This window comes from Eptesicus fuscus, chromosome 12, assembly GCF_027574615.1.
Source record: "Eptesicus fuscus isolate TK198812 chromosome 12, DD_ASM_mEF_20220401, whole genome shotgun sequence".
NCBI lineage: Eukaryota > Metazoa > Chordata > Mammalia > Chiroptera > Vespertilionidae > Eptesicus > Eptesicus fuscus.
Genome location: NC_072484.1, coordinates 70732166 through 70747752, shown reverse-complemented (window position 1 = coordinate 70747752; position 15587 = coordinate 70732166). Strand labels below are relative to the sequence as shown.

General features: G+C 44.2%; 1 protein-coding gene across 2 annotated transcripts in view; it reads right to left on the bottom strand.

Moving 5' to 3' along the window:
- PTPRT (protein tyrosine phosphatase receptor type T) overlaps positions 1-15587 on the bottom strand; it is a 929565-nt gene that overhangs the window by 124354 nt on the left and 789624 nt on the right. For both annotated transcript variants that reach the window (XM_054723794.1, XM_054723796.1), the window contains one exon: positions 14945-14974. In XM_054723794.1, coding sequence (XP_054579769.1) covers positions 14945-14974 — 30 coding nt within the window. The remainder of the gene's footprint in view (positions 1-14944; positions 14975-15587) is intronic.

The following is a 15587-nucleotide window of genomic DNA, read 5'->3' as shown; positions in this document are numbered from 1 at the left end:
TGTTTCTGAACTAGGACATCTTCCCTTGCACTGACCAGCTTCCCCAACACAGCAAGCTGCAAGCACAGAGAAACGTTTCTGAGGGTATCGGTGTGGGTCGTTGGGAGCAGGGCTGGTAGGAGCACGCGGTCTGTGAACATCAGCTGTGTCTGCCTGTCAGCGGGTACTGAGCAGAGCACCGGCCTCATGCATTATGCATAGAGAGTGGCCTGGCACCCTGGCCCGGCCGCGCGGGAGAAGTCGTGCATAAGGAACATCTGATGAACTGATTGGAATGTCAAAATGTCATTAAGGATAAATTAATAGATGTGTTACTTTGGCTGGAAGAGGCCATGCCAGCAAGACAACAGGCAGCCGGCGGGCTGTTCCCTAGCGCAAGACAGACAGCGTTTGCAATAGAGATTCATGGTCTTTGTGCAACGTGAGGTGCTTTGCTGGGAGAAGAATAAACAGAAATGCTCCAGCACTTAAGCGCCGTAAAATCACAAGCATGAGATAAATTAATTAGTGTACACTAGGAAGGCGGCTGGTCTGTCTGCACTCCTGGGGAAAGCTAGAATGGATGGTCCTGGGCTGGAGATGACAGTCTCCACACCAGCCTCCTAAAGAAATTTAGGAGCAATTGAATTTAATGTGCAATCATAAACTGCAGCTGATGGAAAGATAAGTCGGGTCTGCGTTCGTGTTTTCATGGATACCATTTCTGTCTACTGTTTCACGCTCTTTGTGTCTGTAGGTCAAGAGTCTTAGGTGATAGGTGACTGGGGAGAGCTGTGGCACTTGCTTCTAATGCTGTGGGAGGAAATTTTAGTGCTTCAATGCAAGGGACAACTCAGGGAAGCCCGACTCCACTGTGGCATCCTACATAGGGGGTGGTCCATTCTCCCATGACAGGAGGCTCACTACCTCACATTCAACTTGTTCTATTTTCGGACAAACATTGTTAGAAAGTTCTTCTTTATACTTCCTTTGACTCTTCCTCCTTATAACTTAACAACAACAACATAAGCAACAGCAAGAATAGCTAATGCGCATTGGGCATTTGCTAGGGGCTAGCCACTGGGACATGGTCAAGTTATAACCTTAACATGTGTCATCCCCACTTCCCAGTGTAGAAAACTGAAGACTAGAGAGGTGAGAGATACTTACGTTCAGGACCATACAGCTAGTTTATGGGAGAGCCAAGATCCAAACTTAGGCCTGCCTAAAACCAAGTCTTAACATTTTATTTTTATTTTATTTTATTTTTAATATATTTTATTGATTTTTTTACAGAGAGGAAGGGAGAGGGATAGAGAGTTAGAAACATCGATCAGCTGCCTCCTGCACACCCCCTACTGGGGATGTGCCCGCAACCAAGGTACATGCCCTGGACCGGAATCGAACCTGGGACCCTTCAGTCCACAGGCTGACGCTCTATCCACTGAGCCAAACTGGTTAGGACCAACTCTTAACATTTTAATTATCACACCGTTCTAAGCGCCATAACTTCCACTCATGGAATAGAGCCCAGCTTTTAGAGCACCACAAAATAAAAGAAGGCAAAACAGATAGGAATGAACCTTTTGAGCCCACATTGGGCACTTTGCTAAGCACCTGGCCTGGGTTAGTTAACCTAATCCATTTTTCATGCAACCGTCCTTTTTCTCCATCGGAAACCTCTTTTCTTGCCTTATTTTTTTTTGTTCTAAGTACATTTATTTTTTAAATATACAATAACCAGTGTCATTTCTATGTATTAACAATGAACAATCAGAATATAGAGGGAAAGAGCCATTTACAATAGCATGAAGAAAATAGAACATTCGGATATAAGTCCTCCCAAACATGCATGGGACCTGCATGCAGAAAACTGCAAGAGAATGCTGAAAGAAATCAAAGCAGACCCATGCCAACGAAGAGACAAACCATGTCCTAGACCAGAGGAATGGATGTCAAGTCATCGATTCTCACCACATTGATCTGCTGATTCAATGCGAGCCCAATCAAAACCCAGCAGGGCTTCTTTCTTGCAGATACCAACAAGCTGATTCTAAAAATGCCATTGCACATTTATTTTGAAAGTGAAACAAGAGGAAGCCTCCAAACCTCAGCTCCCCAGAAAATGCAAGCTGATGACACCTGTTGTCATGTTAAACATCATAATCACCTGGGTGCATTTTCATTAGTTATTCTGTACATCTGATATGGCTGATTTTGAATGAAATACTCTCCATGGCACTACCCTATTTATAAGACACCAGAAACAAAAACATGTTAAGGGACAAAGGATTACTCTCCAATAAAGATTATAACAATTTCATATAATTGTAAAAAGATGAATGATCTTTGTTCTTGTTTGACTGTTGTTCTATTTATGTAGTGAGTGCATTTAAAGGAATAAAGTGGCATGGCTCAGTGGTTGAGCGTTGCCCTATGAACCAGGAGGTCATAGTTCAATTCCCGTCAAAGCACATGCCCAGGCTGCGGATTTGATCCCCAGTGTGGGGCGTGTAGGAGGCAGCTGATCAATGATTCTCTCTCATCATTGATGTTTCTATCTCTCTCTCCCTTCCCCTTCCTCTCTGAAATCAATAAATTATATTAAAAAATAATAAAATGGTTGGTATAGTTTTTTTCTCCTTTATTGTAATTTGGGGCAATGGTAAAACATTCAGGTAGGGACCACCTTTGAACCTTACTCATCACATAGTCTACCTGATCTCAGAGAGTGTAATCGTTAGTTTTGCTAAAGTAGCTCCTTCAGAATCCTGTCACACCTTCTTCTCAGTTCATGGAAAAACATAGCCCTAGGAATCAGCAACTCTCTGTTCCATGGATCTCTTTTTACACTTAGCCTGTGCCCCTGGCCAATTTGATGAGCTTTTATTGCCTTACATTTAAAATACTTCCTCATCAGAGCGACTTGCTGATTTCATGAGGTATCTATATGCAAGTGCTTTGTAAACTGCAAAACACAAGTAGACATAGTACTATCTATAATAATAAAAGCGTAACATGCTAATTAGACTGGACATCCTCCCAGATGACCTTCTGGATGAAGTCAGGGCTGCAAGGGAAGCCCGGGTCCCGGGTGCCAGAGGGAAGCTGGTGCTGGCAGCTGAAGGAAGGAAGGCCTACTCTTGCACGAATTTTGTGCATCAGGCCTCTAGTAAAACATAAAGCACAATAACAATAACTACAATGTTCTGAGCATCTACTGTGCAGCAGACAGAGCTCCATGTTAGGTATGCATTACATTGTCTTAAGTAATCTGGCAAATCCCATAGCAGCCTTCACATTTGGTACAACTGTCCTTCATTCACAGAGGAAACTGAAGCTCAGAGAAGTTAGGTTAGGAAGCAGCAGTCTGGGATTCCAATCCAAATGCAGGCGTCCATGTTCCTTTTACTATAATCCTACTTCGCACTACTGAGTATTGTTTTCTTCACCCTTCAGAGTCAAGGCACAGGCACAGTTTAATACCATTAAGGAGTGGGAGGTGAGATTGCGGAAGTATAATTTATTGAGCAAACTGCACCAGCCTAGAAGGCTGAAGAAACGCTGCATGGTAATTCCACATTTCCATAGCATTGCTGAATAAAGCAAAGACAAAAGTGTGGCATAAAATCCCTTATCAATCATATCTGAGCTTAGATTTTTCATCGGAAATTGTCTCCTTGGCGGTAGATGTCCAAATCATAAATGACATGAGAAAGAGAGGATAAGGTAAAACACAGATTGTCTTAGCTTTTCTCCATTTCCCAAAATAGTGCATTGTCGTTAAGCTGTTTTCCAAAACAAAACAAGCCTTCTTTAGTCTTGAGGTTCAATTTGGTTTATAACCTTAATAAAAGCATATTTTCACTCTTACAAAAGTCAAGCCTCCCATTAAAAACAGGGTAATGGCCACACTAATCTTTCAATTCTTCCACTTAACGTGGGTGGTTGCAATATACACAAATTCCCACCCTCTTAGGATATTCTCTGCACAGTCGTCCTGAGCCATTGGAATGAAAAAGTGCTCCAGAAAGAAGCTCAGCCAATGTTTTCTTATTCTGCTTAAAAGGAGACTTCATTCATAAACCGAAGCATTGGGCCCTTGAGGGTTCATTGATGAAGAGAATGCTTATGAGCAGATATTTCTCAGGAGATTGATCGTGGCTGAGGGGTCTTTACTCCTCACAGGGAACCAACACCACTATGGGGAGTGATTGTTATGAGAAATTAAATACTATTTTAAAATGAGCCTGGGGCATTTTTGCTATTCATTACATGGTCTCTCCACATTTATTAACAGCATAAGAATTATCTACTTCAATATTTAAAGGAAGAAAGTGGTACTGTCAAATAGCATTCTATTTGCGATGGACTCTACCCTCCAAACTCAGGTTCCATCATCCAAACCAAAGACTTATCTATTTGATGATGCCATGAGACCAAATTCTTAACGGAGGGTTATGTGGCCAGACGTAGACATCAAGCTAATTCTCCAAATGCCTACGTGCCGTGACCCTAGCTTCTCAAACTCTCCCAGATGGATGGGTGATTCTCAATCATGGGACGGCTGTCCTGGGGAACTTTAAAATGTCTAGGCATCAGTTAAGACCAATGCAACCCATCCTCCAGATCTTGTTAGGTTGTGGCTTGTAATCCCCTTTACCTGGCTGCCCTCTGCAAACATACAGAAACTGCTCTGAGCTCCATGCCCAGGAAGGAGGAAGGATTCCCACTGGGCCTGTGCAGAATCATGCCTCTTCTAAGGCAGGTTTTGGCAGGCACATTACAAAAGACAAGCCTGTCCCCTACCCCCCTCCTTTAGACACAACCATGGCAGCCCTTCTACCTTCAACCCCCACCCTTTATTCTACCTACTGGTCTACAGCCTTTCTGTGTGACAGTGCCATTGACTACCCTGTGGTTCTGGTCAGAATCACTGGTTAACTCTCACTGATCCCCTCGTTGCTGTCAGCAGGGTGGATGCAAGGATGAGGGGTGCCCTACCCGATCGCTCAGAGAAGGAAATTGGTAAAGTTTAAGAATCACCATCTCAGTTGTCCTACTTCATTCTACTTGACAAATTCTTCCCTGTCACTTAGTTTAGTAGTTGCAACCTCTATCACCCCACATCCCTCAGCACACCCAACTGCTGCTATGTTCTCGCTCAGCTCTAGCATTTAATGAATGACAACAATTCTCCTGGCACCTGCATTATATTATTTAATTTCTTATGCTAATCCCATGAATTGAGCACTATCATTCCCACTTCACAGATGGGAAATAGAAACTCGGGGAGCTTAGGAGTCATCGCTGGCAGGTGGTACACATGGGATTCAGACTTCCTCCTTCCCTTGGTGTGTGTGTGTGTGTGTGTGTGTGTGTGTGTGTGTGTGTGTGTGTGTGTTTTAAGACAGTGAAGCCAGAAAGAAAAGGGGTGACTATGTCATTTTTTTAGGGAAACATCTTGCATCTGGCCTATACCAGGCACCCTGTCAGGACCTTTAGCAGGTGGTATCTTTCCTCAACACAGAATCCAACTTCCTCCCTGTGTTATGGCATCACTGCTCCTCTTTCATGTATTTACTAGAGGCCCAGTGCACGAAATTTGTGCACGGGTAGGGTCCTTAGGCCTGGCCAGTGATCATGGCCGATCGGGGCCTTCTGGCTGCTGGCCAGGGCCTTCCTTTCAGCTGCCAGCAGAGCTTCCCTTCATTCTGTGTCATTCCCTGGTGGTCAGCACACGTCATAGCAAGCGATCGAACTCCTGGTCTCCTGGTTGAACTCCCAAGGGGACACTGTGCATATTAGCCTTTTATATATATATATATAGATAACATTCCTTTATAACTATTTGTTAACATGTCTAAGTTGCCTTTGACCTCCTTGAGAGAAGGATATTTCTCCCTAAATACGTAACACCTAGCTCAGTGTGTAGCACCAAGAAATTGCTCAGTAAATGCTTATGAATGAAAGGGTGTGCCATTGAAACATCGCAGCTGTTCTGAAGTGCAGCATTATTACCCCCATTTTACATATGAGAAACTGACATGAGGGTGGAGTTAAGCGACTTAACTAAAACTGTGGGGCTGGAATGGCCAGGCTCTCTTCCGTACGACACAGTCATCTATGTAGTAACATCTTGCTAAGTACCTCCAAGCCCAACCAGACAACTAGGTAATCGGCGGGAAATCACTTTGGAAGAGATAAAGCAGCATATAGTACAAACAAGATGTAATCGTTATCATTCTCATCACTGCAGAGCTTAACTAAAGCACTTCCTTCCATTAAAAGCACAATGCTGAGCACTTAGGCATCTTCCCGTTTGTGTATCTCAGAATCCTCTCCCAGCTGCCAGAGTCACTCCCACTTTGGGGATGCTTGCTGGAGGCAAGCGCTTTCAGCATGAAACCCAGTCCTGCTCTGATGACCGACCCACTGCTAAGGACACTTGGGCTGGGCTCTTGGAAACCTGGTTCTCTGCTGGCTGGCTCAGCACAGAGATCTCACTACAATCTCTTCTGTGCTACTCCGGGAGCTCCCCCAGGCGGAAGCTATGAGTGAAGATGGGCACAGGTGAGAAAAAATGCCTATGAATGAATGACCGCCCAAGGGAGGACTTTGTAGAGTTTATTTATCATCAGTGGGCAACACAGAGGTGACTCCAATTAGTTGGTGTACAGTGTCCACAGGCAGTGAAGTGTGCGTGTTCAGGGGAGGACCTCAATGCTCAAATCCACTTGTCTCTCGAGGCCCAAATGAAGAAAAGCCAAAGGGAGTGTCACAGGTGCGTTCCCTGAGAACTAGAGGCTGAGACAAAGATTGACATGTGAGAGATGAATTAGGAGGAACTTCTGGGGTCAACATACGGGGAAGGGAAGAGAATAGAAGGAGAGGGGAAGGAAAAAGTGGGCAGAAGGGGAAGCTGAATGGTGATGCATTTGAAGTGATGACTTGAGCCAACCCCATGGAAAGATCTGAAGCTGGGGTGACTTTTCCACCCCTGTGTTGACAGAATATATAGATGGCCTTGGGGGAGGCAGCTCTGAAGGGCGAGTGGTCCAGAAGGGGGCTTTAGCCAAGAGCTGACTGCCAGCAGCAAGGAGAGTAACCTTCATTCTTGCAGGGGGAGCTGAGCAGCACATCACAGCGTCCACCACAGGTCACCCCTCTCTGTCAGCAGAGGACCCCCCTGCCACTCTCCTTTTATACCTCCTTTACAAAGTTCAAATGCATGCACAGAATAGAAGCATTTAGGATCACAGGCAGATCTTTCTAAGCCTCAGGGCTTCCTTAATACCTGCTTAATATCAGAACTTAAAGTATAAACGTTAAACCGAAGTAGAAACATCTTTCACCACCTTTGGAGGGGAAATGCTCATTTGTATTCCCCTGATTAGGGTGACAGATTCTGTCTTGTAGATTTGCTCTGTTTGGTGCTCGTGACTGATGTGTTCAGACACTACTTCAATAGAGTAAACAGTAAAGCACCATTCAGTCACACCCCTCTCCAAGCCTATCTGTACACAGGATGTACCCAGGGCATTCATATCTATCTTGTTCCAGCAGTATCCATTAATTTTATCCATTTATAATTGTGACATGTGAGTACATTTTGAAACCTAAAACCAAAATACAATTACAAAATAGGTGATCTGAAAGCTGTGCTGTCACTTTATGCCAAAATAAATAAAAATGCATATGAACTAACTTCCAGAGAATGGAAAAATATAACTCCATGGGAGAGAAAACAAAATGGGGGGCAGCCACCTCACACGTATGCTCATCTGTGTGTGTATTCGTTCATGTCAACAACATAATCTAATGATGCCTGATTTGTTCTGGGCACCAAGCTAGTCAATGGGAAATGGATGATGAGGAATACACAGTCCTCCTTGACAAGGAGATCGATGTACCAACACACCAAGGGCATTATAATCCACAGAAGGTTCCTGAACAAATGAGTCAATGGGTGAATGGATGAAAGGGGAAGGCAAGAACAAAAATATGAGCCCAGGACTATGTGGGAGTTGGGGATGGCTACCTAAATAGGAGAACACCATTTTTCTTTTTTTGTTTGTTTATTATTATTTTTTGTTTTTTTTGTTTAATATATTTTATTGATATTTTTACAGAGAGGAAGGGAGAGGGATAGAGAGGTAGAAACATCAATGAGAGAGAAACATCGATCAGCTGCCTTCTGCACACCTCCTACTGGAGATGTGTCCGCAACCAAGGTACATGCCCTTGACTGGAATCGAACCTGGGACCTTTCAGTCTGCAGGCCGATGCTCTATCCACTGAGCCAAACCAGTTAGGGCTGTTTATTATTATTATTTAAATACTAGTAGCCCTGCGCACAAATCCGTGCGCCAGTAGGTCGCTGCTGCCCTCCTGTAGCTCTCTGCCTGATGCCCCGCCCCTCATAGCTTGTTGCCCTGCCCCCTCCTGTAGCTCTCTGCCGCCTGCCCACTTGTAGTTCACTGTCCCACCCTCCTGCAGATCCGTGATCCGGTCATTATACGCATTTGGTCGTTAAGCCTCAGGGAGTAACAGATAATTAGCATATTCCTCTCTTATTATATAGGATCTTTTTATGGATTTCAGAGAGGAAGGTAGAGGGAGAGAGAGATATAAACACCAATGATGAGAGAGAATCACTGACTGGCTGCCTCCTGCACTCGCCCTACTGGGGATTAAGCCCGCAACCTGGGCATATGCCCTGACCAGGAATCGAACCGTGACTCCTGGTTCATACGTCGATGCTCAGCCACTGAGCTACACCAGCTGGGCCCATTTTCCCTTTTTAAAGGTACTGGACTTTTCTAGGCACAGAAGGTGGATAGGTGTGCCAGGAAGAGGGCACAGTAGGAGCAAAGTGCAAGGGAGGGACAGTTACATTGGGGTGATGTGAGGATGTCAGGAGAGAGGTTGTTCTCAGAGTTGTCATGCAAAACAATTATCTGAAAAGTGGGTTAGAATGCACATCCCCAGGCCTCACCCCCGAAGGGTGGGGCCCAGGAATCAGAATTCTCACCACAGTCTTCCCCTTGGCAGAATAGCAGAAGGATGACAGGCATCCTGACTTGCCTTCCTGGTAATGCTTTATATTTTTCACCTGCCAGCATGTTTGCTGTTAGCTTTTGGTAATTGATACTTATCATTTTTAAATAGTTTCCTTTTATTCCTATTTTTTCATTTTTATTTGAAGTGGCTGATGAATCGCATAAAATGCTTTATGAGTATCTTTTGATATAATCATTTTAAATTCCTCTTTAAATGCACGGAGGCAATGATATTTGACTTGTAATACTTAATGTGCAAATCTGTGTGCATCTGAGAAAAGGAGGCAGTTTCTTACTTTGGTTGAAGACCTACTATTGTGCTAGACATTTCCCAAACATTACCTCATTGAATCCTTGCAAGATCTCTATGAGATATGCATTTTTTGGTTAATCCTCACCCAAGAATATTTCTCCACTGATTTTTAGAGAGTGGAAGGAAGCAGGAGAGACAGAGAGAAGAAGACATCAATGTGAAAGAGACACATTGACTGGTTGCCTCCTGCACACGTCCTGACCAGAGCCAGGACTAGAGCCTGCCACCCAGGTAGGTATGTGCCTTGGACCGGAATTGAACCCGGGACCCTTCAGTCCTCAGGCCAATGCTCTATTCACTGAGCCAAACCAGCTAGGGTGAGATATGCATTTTTAAATCTCCACTTTACATATTAGGAAACTGAAACTCAGAAAAAATTGAGTGGCTTGTCCAGGTCACCAATGCTAAACAGGGGAAAGTTTCCTGAAAGCCCCAGAAATAAGGAAGGTACAAGGTCTGGAGTTACCTAAAAGTGGTTGCTCTTTGTTTTCTTTTTAAGAACAGATCATCTCCCTAGTGACTGTCGCTGTTTTACCTTTTAATTTCATCTTGTTCTTTCATTCATCCACACACACTTTCTAGGAGTTCACTGTGTGTGTTAGGGGCACCATGGGGATCACCCCAATGAACAAGAAACATTCTTAAGACATATTTGCTCCCGCCCGTGAGAACAAAGTAACCGCAGCGAGAGTTTGGAGAAAAGGCCGTTCTCCCAGGTGGAGAGAATCAGGGAAGACTTCCTGGAGGAGCCAGAGTTTGATCTGGACCTCGAAGACTAGATGTTGGATTTTAATATGTGGAAATGTGGAGAGAGAGGAAGAATATGGGAAAAGCCTAAGAGTCCCAGTGTGTCCGCAGACGGGGACAAGCCCAGATCACCGTTTTTTGCCTCTGTGCACCTGCGCAAAGCCTCCATCCAAGGCTAAGTGCCTCAGGTTAGTGCTCTCTCCGCCAGAACAGCTGGAAACGTCTTAGTGCTTTTACACGAACGACTACACTAGCATGTCGAAACAATGACTGTGCCCATCACAGACCTTGAGGTAAATTAACCTGTGAACACAGGAAAGGCAAGGAGGACTTCTGGAGGAGCATTTCTGTCAGCTCAGAAGGTGAGGAATCATAGCTGCTATTTATAAAATACCGCCTTTGTGTTGGCCACACTACATTCCCACTCTCTTATTGCCCCCCATGAAAATGCTGGAAAGTAACTCAGGGTGGTCATCACCATTTTGCAGATGAAGAAACTGAGGCTCAGAGTGGTCCCATGATCGTTCAAGGTCAGAACAATTTGAAGGAAGAAGAGGCAGACCTAGAATTGTGTTGTAGGCCTGACATCCAAACCCACATTATTCTCATTTTCTGGTGTGTGCATTAGACAAGGAAGGCTCCTGCTCTAGACTCTTCTGTGTCCCTGGGTCCCAGGCCCTTCTGTCTGTGGCTGTCTTTATTTTGCTCATCAAAGCTCCCCTCAATCTACCCCCTGGATACCCCTGATCTGGCCGCCCAATACTTTCAGCTCTGACCATGTGGCAAATCCTGAGGACTGCAAAGGCAGGATTGCCCCAATGGCTTCTTTGCTAGCCAGGAATAGCTACCACTTCTCATCCCTAGCAAGGTGCTGATGTCCATACTCAGAACTGAAGCTCTCCAGGCAGCCAGACTGGCATCTATATCCTGGGTGTCCCACTGCCTGGCCAAGGGCTCTCCTAGCACACAGTCCAGGCAGGAATCCCTTCCTTCTCTGAAGAATAAGGTTGGTGAAAAGGATGAGTATGACTTGGGCGTATGTGGTCCTGGGTTCAAACCCTAGCCCTGTCACATCCTGGCTGTGGGATGTATACAGGTCCCAAACCTCAGTCTTAATGTCTAAATATACTCAACACAATAGCATGTATCTTGAAGGGCTTGTAAGCATTAGAGGGGCCTGGCACATGGTAGTGGCCAGCAGGGAATTCTTTTCAACTCCCCAACCCTTTCTAGGCTGGTTCAGGTGTGCTGCATTCACCTTTGTGTCTGCAACAGCAAACTCAAGGTGCAGCTCATTGTAGAGCTCAATGAAACAGGATAAATCTTGAACTTCATCCTGTCTGTATCTCAAAAGTCTAGGGCAGAGATCGGCAAACTAGGGCCCTCAGCATAAATCTGGCCCACTGTCTGATTTTTTAAAATAAACTTTTTTGGAATAAATCCATGCTCATTCATTTCATTGTTTATGGCCGCTTTCATGTTATGATGTCAGCACTGAGTAGATGCAATGGAGACAGTGTGAGCCTGCAAAGCCAAAAATATTTACTTGCAGAAAAAGTTTGGGAACCCCTGTTCTTGTGTATGGGAACTTTCAATGGGGGCGACCTGTGAGGGTCTTTGATGAAAAAGACATTCCCCGGCTTCTTCCCCACCCACACGTTATATCCTCTTTTCCTGGTTTATCTATTTTCTCTTTAGCTCTCTGTACCATCACATAACTTCTATATCACTCATTTCCTTATATAGGTTGTTTATTTTCTATCAACTCCACTATAAAGCTCAATGTGGGCAGGGATTTTTGTTTATTTTGCTCATATATCCTGAAACCTTGACCAGTGCCTGGCACACAAGTGGGTACTCCACACATATTTGTTGAATGAATAAACATGGATTTTATGGAAAAAAAAGTTGTTCAACCGAAGTGTGTTGGAGGCTTTCTCTTTCATGGATTAATTTTGAACTTTTAGAGGAACCTAGTATCCCTCCCTGCCCCCCCCCCCTATACACATACAACCCTTTGGAGAAGACTATTATTTTTCTTATCTTATAGACAAGTGAGACTCTGGTTAAGTCAGTGCTTCTCAAACTTGAACATGCACACGAGTCATTGGGGATCTTGCTACCATGCAGGTTCTGACCCAGGAGGTCCAAGCAGGGACCCGAGGTACTGCCAGGAGGTCCTGGGTGATGTTAATATTGCTGGTCTATGGCCCACACTTTGAGTAGAGAGGGTTTAAAGCACCCATTCAGCATTTATGCCTAAGACTTGGCGGAGTAGGGTTTGGAATTTGGAGCTCATGGAGGTCATCATTTCCTTTTTGTTCTCTCTTCTCCATCCACATGCACCTCTCAATCCTACGGTCTCACAAGAGTTGCCCCTCCTCCCCTCTAAGGCTGCTCCCTGTCCCCAAACACTTTGCCTCCAGTCTCCCCTTCTGTATCCACCCCACCTCCAGCATCTTCTGCACAAGCTCCTTGACTTTACCTACACACATCCCAGGACTTTCTGTTCCTTCAAGTGGCTAATCTTACATTTCTCCACTATTTTAGGGCCTTTGGTTAAAAATCAGTACTTCTCTTCATGGGCCCCAGACAGGTTGGCTTCCTTTCTCAACTCTACCCCATGACTTGTATGAGTGACTACTGATGGCCAAATGTCAGGGCTATGTCCACTCCCTCCACTTCCATCTGTCTGCAGCAACTCTGCTATTGTCAACCTCTCCTCCTGCAATGGCCTTCTCCTCGTGGTTCTTATAGCTCTCTTTCTGCTTCTCTGTCGGCTTTTCCAGATATTCTCTTCCTCTGAACATTTCACCATGGGCTGGCATGAGTTTCACATTCTAGGATCTGTGACTCAGAACTCCAAGTCTGCACCAATTGAAGGGCTTTTGGTTATCCTTATACCTTGAATTACAAGTACCTGTATATTTATCTCCTACACTCCCAAACTGTTCATCTTTGATTTCATCAGGGTACCCAGAACAATCAATGCATGTTACAAAGTGGGCATCCAAAGACAGTACCATGCACACTGGCTAAGAGAATGAAAGGGTGAGGTGCCCGGAGGTTATGATAGGTCACTGCATGCCCACAAAGACTGTGGAACATCTATGCCATAAGAACCCCTGGAAGATCAAGGAGCTCTCAGGGGCCACCGTGACATGTGCCCTGAACCCTTATAATTTCTGAAAGGGGAAAGAAAGAAAGAAACATTTTGTGAGTGGCAACCTTGTGATAAGCACTTTACAAAATCATCTCATTCCCTTTTCAAGGTAATTCTATGAGTTAGGCATATTGACCCTACTTTAGAGCTAAGAAGAAGGAAGCTCAAAGAGTTCAGAAAATTTTCTCAAGGCTGCATAACTGGTGAGCTAAATCCCTGGTTATCTCTTCTACCACAGAGATGGGACTTGAACCCAGAGCTGCATGATTCCAGTATTGTGTCATACCTCTATCCCTTTGCAGATGCTCAGAATTCTTATTTCTCCAGTATTGGGTAAACCTGTCTCTAAAAACACTGATAACTATCCCTGCCCCATTAAACAATGAGTCACCCAACCAAGTGCTCTTATACCACAGTGCACACAGACACTTCTCAGTTGACATGTCAAGTATTTGATGTTATGCTGGTCTCTCAGGTAGGCTTGAGCACTGTTAGGGTGAAGCTCCAAGTCCTGGTCACCTTGCCAGCCACAGTGTCTGGAATATAATGTGCATGTTCAATGTCTATTTGTCAAGTGAATGAATGCGCAAAGGAAGCAAGTTGTTGCTGGTGGGGCTCTGTTGATTTCTAGATAACACAAGGGTAGTAGTACCAGACTCTTATCTGCTCATTGCCAGGGTCTAGTGACCTGTGGTCCTAGGAACTGAGCATAATGGCTGGAAGGGGTTTTTAGCTCCATCTTCATCTCTGAAGGCTCTGGCAGATGATCACTGACAGACATGGCCTCTCTCACAAGGCTGGATTTCCCAGGGGTGGAGGACAACATGGAATGATGGGTAATATACTTTACCAGGAGCCAGGCATTCTGAATTGAATACCATACTTTTTATAACTGAATGTGTGATTTCACATACCTCTCTGGACCTCAATTTTAAGGTATGGAAAATGCATAATAGGAATATGAGACTAATTCAGTGATTTTCTAATTTTATATTACCGAGCACATATTTATGAAATATTTCTCCTTTATCCTCATGCTTTGAAAAGGTCTGGTTTAATAATGAGAAAAATCATCATCATTATTTAGAAAGTGTGATAATAAATGAACCGGCAATCAGCCAACAAAATACAGTGATAGCATGAGATAACTCAGGCTAAAACCTAACTGAGATACTTCCAGCCCAAAGCAAAGACCCTGGATGTCACCTGTGAAGCTGTTTCTAGATAAAGTCATGATTCCCTGTAGACTTCCTGAAATAGTGGAAGCAGTTGAGGAATTTCTTCCTAAACTTTAAGCCCCCAGCGCCACACAAATAGACTCCAAAGTTGCCAAGACTGTGATTCTGTTTTACGTGCGCAATTCTTGCAGGAGGATTAGGTTGATCTCTTGCTGGAATCTGAGGATTTCTAACTAGAAAATTACACTGACAACGGAGAAACAGCCCTTCACATCTCCAAAGATAGGGGGTGAAAAATCCAAGATGGCAGAAACATAATGGACACGAACAATGACTGTGTTTTCAAATGGCAAACATCTACACAAACTAAAAACTGGGGCTACGGATGGCTTAGACAGAAGTGAGTATGAGAAACCCATAGACACTTGGTTGGTGCAGGAAATGCATGCTACAGTTTCCCTTACAGGGCACAAAGTAAAGTTAACCCAGGGTCGATACTTACAAGTAATAGGAGTAGGAATAAGCATTTCTTCTATATATTGATGGGCAGTCAGATGAAGGAAATGTCCAAAAAGGGGGAAAAAGAAAAGACAAATAAACAAGAATTAGATTTATATAAAATCTTGATTCTTAGAAATGCACATAGTATTTCAGCATCCCTAAGCTCAAGGAGATGCACGTTTCTCTACTAGTCATCATTGCTGAGAATCAGACACTTTCGGTACTAGAAAAAATGAGAGAGACTTCTTCTATGATGGAGAAATGCACTACTCATAAGAGGAAGCTACATCTCACATTGGCTATGTCAGTTGTTTGAACGTTCTTTCTTAGGGTCACCTAAAACTAGCACTGTTGATTAGGACATTTTAGTCTTGGGTCAGATTGCTCTGGCCTTCTGGAACTAGTCTATCACTTTTTCACATGACAGTGCTCCTATGATCAAAGGAAAACCATAATGACTTCTATCTTTTCTGTTTCAGGTCAAATCACATCAGTCTCTATTAATAAAGGTCATGCCAGAAGCAAGGAAATCATGTAGCCAGCATCCAAGATGGCTCTCCAGTGATCCACACCTCCCAGTGCTCACACCTTATGTGTACTGTCTTGCCCCACATTGAATCAGAGCTGGCCCTATCTAACCAACA